This window comes from Geotrypetes seraphini, chromosome 4 (assembly GCF_902459505.1).
Source record: "Geotrypetes seraphini chromosome 4, aGeoSer1.1, whole genome shotgun sequence".
Lineage (NCBI taxonomy): Eukaryota > Metazoa > Chordata > Amphibia > Gymnophiona > Dermophiidae > Geotrypetes > Geotrypetes seraphini.
In genome coordinates, this window is record NC_047087.1 from 104,931,684 (window position 1) to 104,945,188 (window position 13,505).

At 48.5% G+C, this 13,505-nt stretch overlaps 1 protein-coding gene across 1 annotated transcript in view; it reads right to left on the bottom strand.

Annotated features, from left to right (window-relative positions):
• Positions 1-13,505, bottom strand: part of HGD (homogentisate 1,2-dioxygenase) — a 96,113-nt gene that overhangs the window by 40,902 nt on the left and 41,706 nt on the right. The window contains exon 4 of the mRNA XM_033940322.1: positions 13,359-13,464. Coding sequence (XP_033796213.1) covers positions 13,359-13,464 — 106 coding nt within the window. The remainder of the gene's footprint in view (positions 1-13,358; positions 13,465-13,505) is intronic.

Genomic DNA, 13,505 nt, shown 5'->3' on the forward strand with positions numbered 1-13,505 from the left:
AGCATACTAACCATGGACAACTTTATTGAAAGACTTGCAAGCAAGATTTGGAAGTTGACAAGCCACCATTTCATTTCAAAACATCAAAGTGAATATTTGAAGATGTTGAAGACAGGCTTAAAAGAAACGGAAATGATCGTTTTGATGGATTTCGCTGAAAATTACACATTTGTTGTACAGGATGCCGCCCAAGGCTTTCACTGGGAAAATTCACATCCTTTTGTTGCATATTACCTCAATGAAGTGGGCACATTGCAAGTTGTAAACTGTTGCATTATTTCTGATCATATGCAACATGATACGATATCTGTACACGTGTTTATTCAAAAGTTGATCGAATTTTTGGTAACTCAAACAAACATTACCAAATTATACTACTTCAGTGACGGCTCAGCTGCACAATATAAAAACTACAAGAACTTTGTGAATTTGTGCAATCACAGAAATGATTTCAACATTGAGGCTGAATGGAATTTTTTTGGAACTAGCCACGGAAAATCACCCTGCGATGGAGTTGGTGGAACAACTAAACGACTGGCTGCCCGGTCTAGCCTCCAAAGACCATCAACGGATCAAATATTGACGCCAAAGGATCTATTTAACTTTTGTGACCAAAATATACACGGAGTTAAATACATTTATGTTCCAAAAGAAGAAATTGAAGAAAGCAAAAAGTTTCAAGAAGAAAGATGGCATGAAAGCAGCACAGTAGCCGGTACCAGAGAGCACCACCAATTTGTACCAGTCGACTCAAACTCGGTTCGTGTCAGCAAAGTTTCAAATGACACAATAAATTTTGTTGCCAAAATTTCTGATACTGCCATTCCAAATTTGAAAGTGTCCGAAATCTTTCCTGGTTGCTACGCTGCCTGTACTTACGATAATCAATGGTGGATAGGCAACGTTGTTGAAGTCTCAATTGAACAAAATGATGCATTGATAAAATTTATGCATCCTCACGGTCCAGCTCATTCGTTTTATTGGCCAGAAAGGCAAGACGTTTGGCATGCTTTGTGCCCCTTCAGTTACATCATCCGGCCGCCAATATCAATTTCCAGAAACTGCATTGAAGAAAGTGGCTCAAAAATTTAACAGAATGTTATAAAGATTGCTGGCAGTTAAAATCAAAGTGGACTTCACTTCGGCTTGGGAACCATATAAGATACTCAATTTAGGCTTGGGAACCTAGGATAAGACACCCTAATCATTGGCTTTGGAACCAGAAAGATACCAACAAAAGGCTTTGGAACCTTGACAAAGAAACCAAATGCGAGGCTTGGGAACCTGGACAAAGTGGCCCACCCGTGGCTGGTATTGCACAGCTATCGGGCGTGACCCCTATGGCGATGGGGTTGCCAGTTCAAACTCTTGAACTGGTAGTGACATTGTCACCATGGACCAACGCAATAGAGTAGTAGTAATACTACGTCAATACAAAACTGTAACTTTAAAAATGACAGAACTATGTTGAAATAGAGGTTGTTGCCGTGGCAACATCTCCCAACTTTGTCCCCCTTTTTCAGCCATTGTTAACATGCGTTGAAAAATGAAGTCCACTTTTCTAGGGGGTTTGAAATATGCTCTTTCTAATGAGACTGATTTGAAAGCGTTTCTAAAAGGTATTTTTCTGTAAAAGCAGGCTGAAAATACCCTATTTTTGGCCTTTTTACACAAATTAGCAACTTTACACTTAATTTGTAAACTAATGGAAAGAGCTTGGAGGTTGAAACTGTACTTTTGAAAACAACGTTGTACTGAGACATTATGCGCCAAATTTCGCATTTATTACTCAATTATTGTGGGAGCTAAGTAATATCAAACTTTGACTTTTTTTGGAGCACTAATTTTTTCGGCCAAGTTTACTGTAATTCAGGCATTCAATCAGTGCTCGGCAAAAATTGTTATTGGTAGCAATGAACAGAGCTCAAAAAGTTGTGCAGGGTAGCTAAGTTTCAGTTTTTTTGGAAACACAGCTCGAGAGATATTGTGTCTCAAAGTTGTCAGAATGTCATTGTCGTACTGTATTTCATTGTGGTATGGGGTCAAACAAATGGCTGCATCTCCACAAATATTCCACAGGCGAAACTAAAACTTTACCAAAGTTCGTTTGAGACATGGTGGACTCTGCATATGAAGTTTCATCAAAATCCGTGATGGTCATGCAGGGCACTTTCCAAGAATCTGATCACTTGACATGGAATGACCCTATTATTTGCTGATTCTAGATCCTCTGTGTTCATCCCACGCTTCTTTGAACTCAATCACCGTTTTCCTCTCCACCACCTCTCTCGGGAGCACATTCCAGGCATCCACCACCCTCTCCGTAAAGCAGAACTTCCTAACATTGCTCTTGAATCTTATCACCCCTCAACCTCAAATTATGTCCTCTGGTTTTGCCATTTTCCTTTCTCTGGAAAAGATTTTGTTCTATGTTACTACCTTGAAGTATTTGAACGTCTGAATCATTTCTCCCCTGTCCCTCCTTTCCTCTAGGGCAGGATAGGGAACTCCGGTCCTCGAGAGCCATATTCCAGTTGGGTTTTCAGGATTTCCCCAATGAATATGCATGAGATCTATTTGCATGCACTGCTTTCAATGCATATTCATTGGGGAAATCCTGAAAACCCAACTGGAATACGGCTCTCGAGGATCGGAGTTCCCTACCCTTGCTCTAGGGTACACATATTCAGGGCTTCCAGTCTTTCCTCATACATCTCCAATTGTTTTATCGTTGACTGCCGAGTGTGCTTTGAGAGTCGGGAAAAACCTTCTAATCAACTACTGTGCCACCATCCAGGCCTGCCACTCACTACTGCTGTCCTGAATCAGTTGGTCTATAAAGAAGAACCAGCCTGGCAGCAATACTGGGCACTAAATTCAGCATGGGGCCTTCCATACCTTGCATGGGTTTCCATGGTAACAGGAAGCTCATGTGGTACATAAGAATAGCCTTACTGGGTCAGACCAATGGTCCATCAAGCCCAGTAGTCTGTTCTCACAGTGGCCAATCCAGGTCACTAGTACCTGGCCAAAACCCAAGGAGTAGCAATATTCCATGCTACTGATCCAGGGCAAGCAGTGGCTTCCCTCGTGTCTTTCTCAATAAACAGACTATGGACTTTTCCTCCAGTAACTTTCCTTCCTTAAAACCAGCTACGCTATCTGCTCTTACCACAACCTCTGGCAATTCGTTCCAGAGCTTAACTATTCTCTGAGTGAAAAAAAATGTCTGCCTATAGGTTTTAAAAGTACAAGGGGGCAGAGCATCAAATTGGCCTGTACAAATAGCTCGTGGTGGGCTCTTCTAGTGAATTTACTTTCTTGAGTTGTTGCTGATGCTGTGGGACTGGTGCTGTTGTACACAGGAAAAGTGATACATTTCTCAGAGACGTGGGGGACCCTCCTTAGAGTCTCTGGGTACATACAGTGTAAATCTGGTTTTATATCTGGCACACGCTGTAACCAGAATATTCCGTCCTTCAATGTTATGTAATAATCTTCCTAATTTGTATGTATTGCTATTGTTATGTATATGTTATATATCTGATATGTAAACTCCCTGGAAATGTCCAGTTTTCACCCAATTTTGTAATCCGCTTAGAACCGCAAGGCACAGGCGGAATAGAAATCTCTAATGTAATGTAATGTAATAAAAGCTTACCAATGCAAAACTGGGCCGATCACAGCAGTGGCTTAGTGAGTGAGGGTGGGGGTGCCCCTCTTGCTGGGGGCGCTGGCATCTCTCCACCCCTCCATGCCATGCTCGCGCCCTCCCTTCCCCCCTCCCTGTACCTATTTAAATCTTCACCAATGCGAGCAAATTCTCCAGCCTGCTACTCATACCGACCTAGCTCCTCTCTGAAATCACGTCCGGGTCATGGAGCCAGGAAATGACATCAGAGGGAAAACCAATGCCGGTGCCAGCAGCAGGCCAAAGAAGCTGCTCATGCTAGCGAAGATTTAAAGAGGTACAGGGGGGGAGGGAGGGTGCAAGTATGTTGTGGGGGTGGTGGGGAAGGAGTGGAGAGGTGGAAAGGAGGATGCGGGGGTGGGGACACCACCGCGAGGGGCGCCTCCTATCCTCACTACGCCATTAGTTCACAGGGCATTATTAGGATATAACTGCCTTTTGTTACATTCACCCACTAATTTTCATCTGTATTAGGCGTGCTGTTTGATACCACCTGGCAGGCTACTTTAGTTGCCTTGTTTTGGGACTATTTTTCAGCATTTACACATAAACAGATTAACAGCTTTTGTAGGAGTGGAGGTTTTTTTTGGCCAAATGAAGCTGAACTGAGGCCTTTTTCTCCACTTCTTTTCTTTTTCCCTTTGTCTTTGGGGAGTGTGAATGCTGTTGGTTGTATGTTTAAGGCCTTGTAGTGTTGCTGGATGTGTGTATCGTTTGTCCGTGTGGGGCTTGTTTTGAGTTAAGGAAAAAAATTTGTCCCCCATCCCCGTAAGCTCAGTCCCTGTCCCTGCCCCATCCCCGTAAACCATCTGATCCCATCCGCACAAACCATCTCCCTTCTGTGTGCCTATCTCCCCTCTGTATCTGTATACTCCCTCCTGTGTCCAGCATTGCTCCCCCTGTGTCCATATACCATCCCCATGTATCTCCCCTTTATGTCTCTGTCCCTATGCCCCCCATGCACATAATTTCCCCTCTGTTTCTGTTACCTTCCTGTGTCCAGATTTCCCCTCTCTTCCTCTTCCACACCAATGTGTCTCTCTTCTCCAACCCATCTAGCTTCTTTCCCTCTTTCTCCCCCCGCTTCCAGCATCTGGCTCACCTGCCTTTCCTCCCCTTTCTCAATATTTGTCTTCCTCTTCATCCACTTGGCCCAGCATCTCTTTCCCTTTCACTCCCTCCTTCCTGCATGGTCATGGATCACATGGTCCAATAGCCCTCTCTCACCCGATCACCGCATTCCACCATCTCCCTCCCTCCCTCCCTTCCCCTCATCTTATGTGCCAAATTTTTCTTCTCCCAGCAGCATGCTTTCAACAAGTTGTGCATGGGCACGGCTGCTTCAGTTGAATCTTCTCCTCTGACGCAACTTCCTGTTTCCAGTTGCGTCAGAGGAGGATTCAACTGAAGCAGCTGCGCCCGTGCGCGACTTGTTGAAAGCGTGCCGCTGGAAGAAGAAAAATGTGGCACATAAGGTAAGGATGAGGGAGGGAGAGAAATAGCAGGACGCAGCGATTTGGCGGGAGGGGGCTCCTGGACCGTGCGATCCTTGACCGTACGTTATGTTCACTGCGAAGACAAGACCATTCACTGCTCCATAGGGCGGTGAATGGCCTTGTCCCTGCGGTGACTACTATTTTCTCGCTCCCTGTTTCAGCAAGGTACCCACTGCTCCCTGTGGTTAGCCGCAGTTATCAACTTCCGTGTCATTCTCTAGCTCAGACTACAATTCCCACAATGCACTTCATTCACCTTTCTGGTTTAGGCAGCTGTGCAATTCATTAGCAAATTCAATAATTCATTCTGTTATGCACTCTTTTCTCAATAACAAACATCACAGTTCCAAAAGGAAAACTTTTCTTCAAACAGGGTGAGGCTTCTAGTAGCTTAACACTCTCTGCGGTCCAGCCAGCATGGTGGAGCAGAAGAAAATCAAACACCAGAAGAAAACACAATTTAAGTTTTATTCTTGCCTTTAAGCTGCTGCCTGCATTGCTCAGATCTACTCCATGAATTCTGGCCCCATTTCAACCTTCTACTCACTGGGTTCTTGCTGCATTGGCTCCCCTTGGGAATTCATGTCAGACATCAGCAGTTTCCTTTGGTAGCTCCTCCATTGCTACATCACAAGGGATCTTGCAGACAGGTGTGCTGGCTAACTCCCACCCTCTGAATCCTCTGAGCTGAATTTAAGTTCCCTGCTACTAAGGGTGTGTCCTAATTCACCCAACCTTCTTTGGCCACCAGATGTCAGGTGTTTCAGTAATTCCCCCATGAGCTTCTCAGTGCTTGTAAAGGGTACGCTTTCCCTTCTCCCACTTGAACTTTCCTGAGTAAGGGAAAGTTTCATTCTGGAGCTTTGACTCGGCATAGCTTCTCACTTTTCTAGCCCTTTCCCCAATCATGTTCCTATTGGGGCTCAGGACACTAGCAGGCTTCTCAAACCAAGGAATTTAAACTGGTTTAGCTCCTAACATAGGAGCTGGCTTGAGCACTGGCAATGTTTCATCAGCGTGTGCAGTGTGTCTGCCACATATTATAATCGGAGATAATATCCTATTTATTACATTAGCTCCTTTGGTGAGTCTTTTTTGGATACTAGGAAACCCACAACTAACACATGTTTAGCAGACATAGCACAGCTCAGACTCCCGTGTCCTGTAGCAATCACAAGTCCTTGTGTGTCTATTCTGAATACGGTATGGATTATTAGAAACCACATTTGTTTCTAGTGGGAGATGAAGATCCACAGGGTCCGATACTCAGCTGGCAGCGATCAGTGTTTTGCTGACCACAGCTGGCATTATTTATTTGTTATTTATTCAATTTTCTATATCGTTCTCCCAAGGAAGCCCAGAATGGTTTACATGAATGTATTCAGGCACTCAAGGGGATTAAGTGACTTGCCCAGGGTCACAAGGAGCAGCGTGGGTTTGAACCCACAACCTCAGGGTGCCGAGGCTACTTGGAAATTCAATGTCAAGCCACGTCACTGACATTGAATATCTATTTATGTGGTTATCTTAGCCGGCTAACTGATAGAAAATCAGCACATAAAGTGTAGTTACTTACCTGTAACGTAGGTTCTCCGTGGACAGCAGGATAGTCAGCCACATATGGGTGTTGTCCCAACACCTCCCAATTTGCGGATAAGCTCTCCAATAGCTCAGAGAGATTTTTTTTTTTTTTTCTCTGAGCACGTGCAGTGCCCGGGCCCCACTGGGCATGCCCGAGCCCTACCCATTTCCCCCTGCTTCCCCTTAATCCCCAGGATGTTCCTAGCTGTGGCCGGGTCGGCTGTATGGGGAGGCGGGTGGGTTGTGTGGCTGACTATCCTGCTGTCCACGGAGAACCTACGTTACAGGTAAGTAACTAAACTTTCTCCTAGGACAAGCAGGATGAGTCAGCCACATATGGGTGACTCCCTAGCCGAGGGATGTACCGACTGGACCTGCGCCTTAGCGCTTTGTGCATCCCTCGCCTGGCTGTGGAGGCCGAGCCGGGCAGGGTAATCAGGCAAAGCAGGTAAAGTTGTGGAAACAAGGTTTTAGATAAAGTGCTGTGTTAACTGAGCAATAATACTCACAGAACAATGACAATCAATGACAATCAATGAACAGTGAGAAACCAACTGGTCAACAGTGACCATTCGTACTTGCATGTGAGAATTCATACTTGCCTATTCCACATTCAGTCTAGACAGGAGTGCTGGAAGACCTACTTAACTCACAGAACAGCGAAAACTGGTCAATGACAATCAATGAACAGTGAGAAAACCAACTGGTCAACGGTGACAATTCATAACTGGTCAATAGTGACAATTCATACTTGCATATGAGAATTCATACTTGCCTATTCCACATTCAGTCTAGGAAGGAGTGCTGGAAGACCTACTTAATCAATATCTATAACACCCTACTTGAACAGTGTTTGTCGATATTTATAACACCCTACTTGATCAGTGTTTGTCAAGGCTGTGCTAGTGGTTGCTGTCCCTCCCGGGAGGGAAGAGCCACTTCCAAGACTGCTCGGCCGAATGCATTTGGAGCGCGGAATGCTATGTCGAGGCAGTAGTGCTTGGTGAAGGTGTGCATGGAGGACCAAGTGGCTGCGTCGCAGATGTCCCCTATTGGTGTGTGGTGCAGATGTACCGTTGTGTTGGCTATGGTTCTGCGCTGGTGGGCGTTGGCTCCCACCTGCGGTTGATGCTGCGCTTTTCTATAGGTGAAGGGGATGCACTCTTATATCCAGCGCGAGCGCCTGCGTTTGGTGGCCGGAAGTCCTGGTCTGTTTTGGTCGTAGGAGACGAACAATTGAGGCTTGTCTAATCTGCTGCATAGTCAGGGCCCGCACACAGTCCAGGAGGTGTTGCTGAGGTGGCAGTGTGCCTCCCTGTGGGGAGATGTAGAGTGCCGGAAGGCACGCTGAAGCCACCTTCGGCAAGAATCGGGGGTGGGTTCTGGGTACCACCCTGTTCTCATGAGGGAGTGTGTCGGTAGACACGATGGTCAGGGTTTTCCCAGCCAGGAATACGGGATCTGCCTCCCCCAAAGGTTTGAAGGGGTCGAGGTGAGATGATGCGGCACCAAGTTGAGGTCCCATCCGGGCGGTGGTGGTCTGGCCGGTGGGTGCAGATTGGACAGTCCCTTCATGAAATTTTATGATTACTGGATGCCTCGACACTGGTTTGCTGTCTAGGCCAGCGTGGTATGTCGTGATTGCACTTAGGTGGACCTTGATGGAAGTGGGTTTTAGGTCCCCCTGAGATAAGCTCAATATGTACTGCAGGATGTCCGGTATGGGGCAGTTGTAGGGGTCTCGCTGCGTGTCTGTGCACTGGTAGCGGAACCATCTCCCTTTCAACCCATAGCGTTTTCTGGTTGAAGGTCTTCTGGCTGCCATAAGAGTGTGCTCCACGTCTTGTGGTAGGTTCATCCTCTCATCATCCATGCGGTCAGGGCTAAGGAACGCAGGTCGTGGTGGAGGGTAAGGTTCCTGCGTTGTGTAATGAGAACTGCACTGATCGGGAGCGGGGAAAGGTGGGTGAACCGCTATCCCTTGCCGGAACGGGAACCATGGTTGCAGGAGCCCGAACAGGGCAATCATGATCACCGTTGCTCTGTCCTGAAGAATCTTCTGCAGGACTTAGGGTGTTCCAACTCACAGACAGACCGTCGGGGCTGAGACGGCGATGGGTTGATCTCTTTGCGCAGAAGGTCGAGTATTTTGAGTTCGGTTCGGTTGCAAACAGGTCAATGCTCGGTGTGCCCCAGGTGCTGAAGATCTTCTTCATCGCCGCTGGGTTGAGACACCACTCATCGGGATCCAGCTGGTGGCTGAGTCTTTCTGCCAGGTCGTTCTGCTCCCACAGGAGATAAGTTGCCTGGATGGGGCATTGAATGGAGTTGGAGAACTCCCACATGTGGCAAGCTTCCTTGCATAGCGAGGTTGACCCTGTCCCTCCCTGTTTGTTGATATAGTGCAAGGCCACCTGGTTTTCTGTTTGGGTGAGGACTGCCCTGCCTGTTTGAAGGTTTCGAGGGCATTCCCTAAGGCCCTGAGCTCCAGTAGGTGGGTAGTCAGAGGTTGGGTACACTGGTCCCAGTGACGTCTGAGGTGCCCTTTCAGGGATCACATGAGTAGTCTGGTGTGCTGCACAACCAAGACCGGAGCGTGCTGACGATGAGCTGCTGGCAGGGATGCACTGGGCCAGGGATGTCATGGCGTCGATCTGGTAGTCCCGTAGGACGGCCTTGGTCTGCGTGGTGTTGATGACTGCCCAGATGAACGATATCCCCTGGGTGGGTATCAGGTGGGATTTCATGTAGTTGATGAGGAACCCCAGTTCTTGGAGGAGGGTTATGGTGGTTGACGGGGCTGCCAGCTGTCGAGATAAGATAGGACGCGCACCCCTTGAAGGCGAGGATGAGCCACTGCCACGCACTTTGTGAACGCTCTTGGAGCCGTTGAGAGTCCAAGGGGCAGGACCTTGTACTGGAGGCGTCTGTCTTGGCTTTAGAAGCGACGATGCCTCTTGTGGGCTGGGTGCATGGGATACTAGCCAATACTCGGGCTGTAACAGGGCCAAGACTATACCCAGAGAGTGCGTCTGGACCTTGTGTATGCATCTGTTGAGCTTACAGAGATCCAGGAACGAGCGTTGTCCTTGTCCATGGTGACGCGGGGGTTCCTGGAGTAGAAACCCCTTGGTGATCTCCTCTGTTCGTCACCGTCTCTATTGATTCTGCCGAAGCAGGTCCTCTCCTTGCTGCAGGAAAGTTGGGTCGTCAGATGGAGGGTGCCCCGCCCACTCGGGGGGGGGGGGGGCGGGAGTGGAGACGAATTCAAGCCTTCGCAGATAATCTGATCCTGCTGGGCTGGAGGGTGGTCAAGGTTCTGTTTTTGTCTTGGGGAGAGGGCTGCCCTTGAATGCCCCTGCCCCTCGGGCGGTGCTTGTTTGCGTAGCAGTTATGTTACTGTTGCGAGCGCTGGAGCACAGACTGCTGCCAGTGTGGACTGGCTCAGTTGTGAGCTGGAGTCTCTATTTTATTTTATTTATTTATTTCCTCTCACTGGCCTCCTGATAAAGCCGCATCTGGAACTGGAGCGCAGCAATTCGTGCGCTCAGCATTGCGCCCTTGAAGGTCTTTTTCCCCGTGGAAACCAGGGTTTTTCAGGTCCTTCCCTGACGGGGGTTGGAGGGGGGGGGTCGTGCTGCCCTGTTTCTCTTAAGCTACCGCAATGTCCATGTATGGCTGCTGCGGGTTGTCGAATCCCTGGGCTGGAAAGATCTGGTACTTCAATCCCAGTCTCCTTGATGTTGGTTGCCCTGAGGAGGGAGTCAGCCAAAACTTGTCTCTGCAGTCCAGGAGGTTCTTGTGGACTGGAATCGCCACTGCCTGCGTGAAGTACTGGTACTGGTAGTTCAGGCCTTGTAGTACTCTGTCTTGGGTACTTGTTGTCCACCCATGTGGATCTTGAGAAAGGCTGTGAGTTTCTGGAGGGACTTGGGGTGAGTCCTCGTTTGTGGGTTTTTGTTTTTTGTTTTTTTTTTGTTTTTTTTGTTTTTTTAGTAAATATTTATTTATTTTTGTGGGTGGTAACTCGGGGCGTGGCTGGAGGCTGGTGTGTAGCTTGTTCCTCCGTTGCTTGGGTGCATGACATGCCGCTGGACCGCACCATGTTGTTGTGCGTGGCTCCCTCTAAAGGGGGGCATTGTGGGGAGTGTAGCCCGCTGAGAGAGGAGTGGGTCAGCAGGAGGATTAACTGTGGCTGCTGGTCCCACCCCTGGTGGTTCGCAGGTTCATGTGCTGTTCCACTTGACTGGTTGGGTGGCTCCATGTACCCCACCGCCCTTCTCTGTCCTTCTTGAGAGAGGGGGAGAGCCTGCAGAGAGGGGCAGGATGCACCCCTTCATCTGTGCCAGTGCTCCTGGCTGCGTTTCCCACTGTGCCTGGAGGCAAAGAGGAGTGATAATGCCTCTTGAGTGGGCTTCTGCTGCTGTACTGCCTATTGTATATTAAACTGTACAGCGCTGCATATGCCTTTCAGTGCTATAGAAATCATGAATAGTACAGAGTCCCTCATGCTAGCTGGAAAAGCACTCTGCCTAGGTTTTATGAAGAGCAAACAGCTTTTTAGACTGAGGAGTTTCAAACCCCCACCTTTGGAGAAGCATGGTCTGACATGCCGCATCTCTGAAGATATCAGCACCCTGCTGAGAAAGGCAGACTCCTCGTTCCCAACATGAGAGGGGGAGAGGGGCAGGGTGGGAAAGGTGTGAATTGTAGACTCTGCAGGACCCCAAGAGGGAAAGAAACATCGAGTTGGGTTTTTTTTTTGGGGGGGTTTTTTTCAGCATGTCCTTTATAAGCTGAACTCTGGGGCAGCATGTCTCCTACTGGGGGGAGAGGTCTGCAGGTCCCCTCCAAGGGAAAGAAGCATGGGAGATTCTTTCTACTTAAATTCAGATTGGGAGGAGGGTGGGGCAGAGCCCTCGGGGCTGCAACAGATTATCAGAGGTTTTCCCAAAAACAAGCAAATAGGACTTACCTTTGAACCCCAATCGGCTCCCTGCAGAGGCTGGCTGTAAGAGGCAGCATGCCGTCTGGAGGGTGAAAGCCCCGATCTGTTGCTTGCAGAGGCTGTGGATTTACGCAGCAGCATGCAAGACTCCTATCGGCTGCCCTGCAGAGGATGTGTACGTGGCAACATGCAGGGATTCCTGGAGAGATCTCTCGGTCTGGCGAGACTCCTATCGGCTGCCCTGCAGAGGCTGGTTCTAAGCGGCAACATGCAGGGACTCCGGGAGATATTTCTCTACCGGGCCAAGTGCAGGCGGGGGGATTAGCTGAGCCAGGGCATCCTGGAGGCTCCTTGCCACTGTAGCTTGTGGATCCCCCGCTGCTGCATTCTGATGAGGTGGCTGCTGGAGGAAGATTCTCGGGCCTCACTTCTCTTCATGCCCTGCAGAGGCTGGCTGTAAGCAGCAACATGCAGGAACTCCTGGAGAGATCTCTCGGTCTGGTGAGACTCCTATCAGCTTCCTGCAGGAGCTGGCGGCTAGCGACAGCATGCAGGACCTCCGGGAGAGATTTCTCGACCGGGCAAGTTGCAGTCGGGGGGGTTGACTGAGCCAGGATGTCCTGGAGGCTCCTCACCGGATTCGTCTGTGGATCCCCCGCTGCTACGCTCCGATGAGGATGGCTGCTGGAGGAAGATTCTCGGGCCTCACTTCTCTTCATGAAGTCTCTCAGTGCCCTCTTCCTTAGCTTGCGTGCACGTGGTGACATGTGCGCACAATGCAAGCCACACGGAAACCTCGAGTGCCGGATCCAATCAGTGGGCGCACAATTCATGTGGATCCAGTGTGTTCATCCTCCTCCTGCATCCCAGTTGTTTCTTTAGATGATTCAGGCATCTTCAAGTTGATGAGTAGAAAAGTTGTAATGGAGAGCTGTAGAAAAATCCGACCAATGGGAACGGGCGGAAACTAAAGACTGGGGATTAGGGGGAAGCAGGGGGAAATGGGTAGGGCTCGGGCATGCCCAGTGGGGCCCGGGTACTGCACGTGCTCAGAGAAAATCAGCACATAACTGGCTAAGTGCTGTCTCTGCTCCCGGAATGCCTCCAAAATAACCGGTTTTGGACTGAGCACTAACCGGACATTTTCAGTGGCACTATCCGATTAAAGAGGGGAAAATGGACAAAGAAGCGAACAGCAAGTAAATAATATTTCACTGCAGACCTTTTTCTTTTCTCCCAGTTGCTTATTACCCAGTCAGAGCTCAAGGCACTTGATTGCTGGATCAAGCTTTGGGTCTTATATGTTGAAAGGTATGCCTTGACTGCTGAAGTAATATTCCCCTCATGTCTTATAAATGGTAAATATAACCAGACACATACATCAGACAACTACTGTCAATCACATAGTGAAAGGGAAGCAAGCAACAAGGTGGCTGCAGAGCCTATAGTCTCCCAGCTCATCATTACTATCCAAGAATAATCTTTCATAAGGCATAAGGAATAATGGACAGTCTATGCTATTCACAAACACCCCCTTCCTCCCCCAGTCACACACAGAGAACAATACATCTCAAAACTGTGTGGATTGCTTAATAATATTTAAATTTGTTCAAGAGTGCATCATCTCACAAGGAGATATCACCTGGTTGGGATTGGGCTCCACTTCATCCCAATTGTGTGTGAGATAGCCTTGGTCAATGGGCTCAAATGGCTTGTGACACACTGAAGGCAGAATTCGATACAGCCAGCTGGAGAAAGGAGAAGCAGTAACATAGGGTGAGGTTCAAGC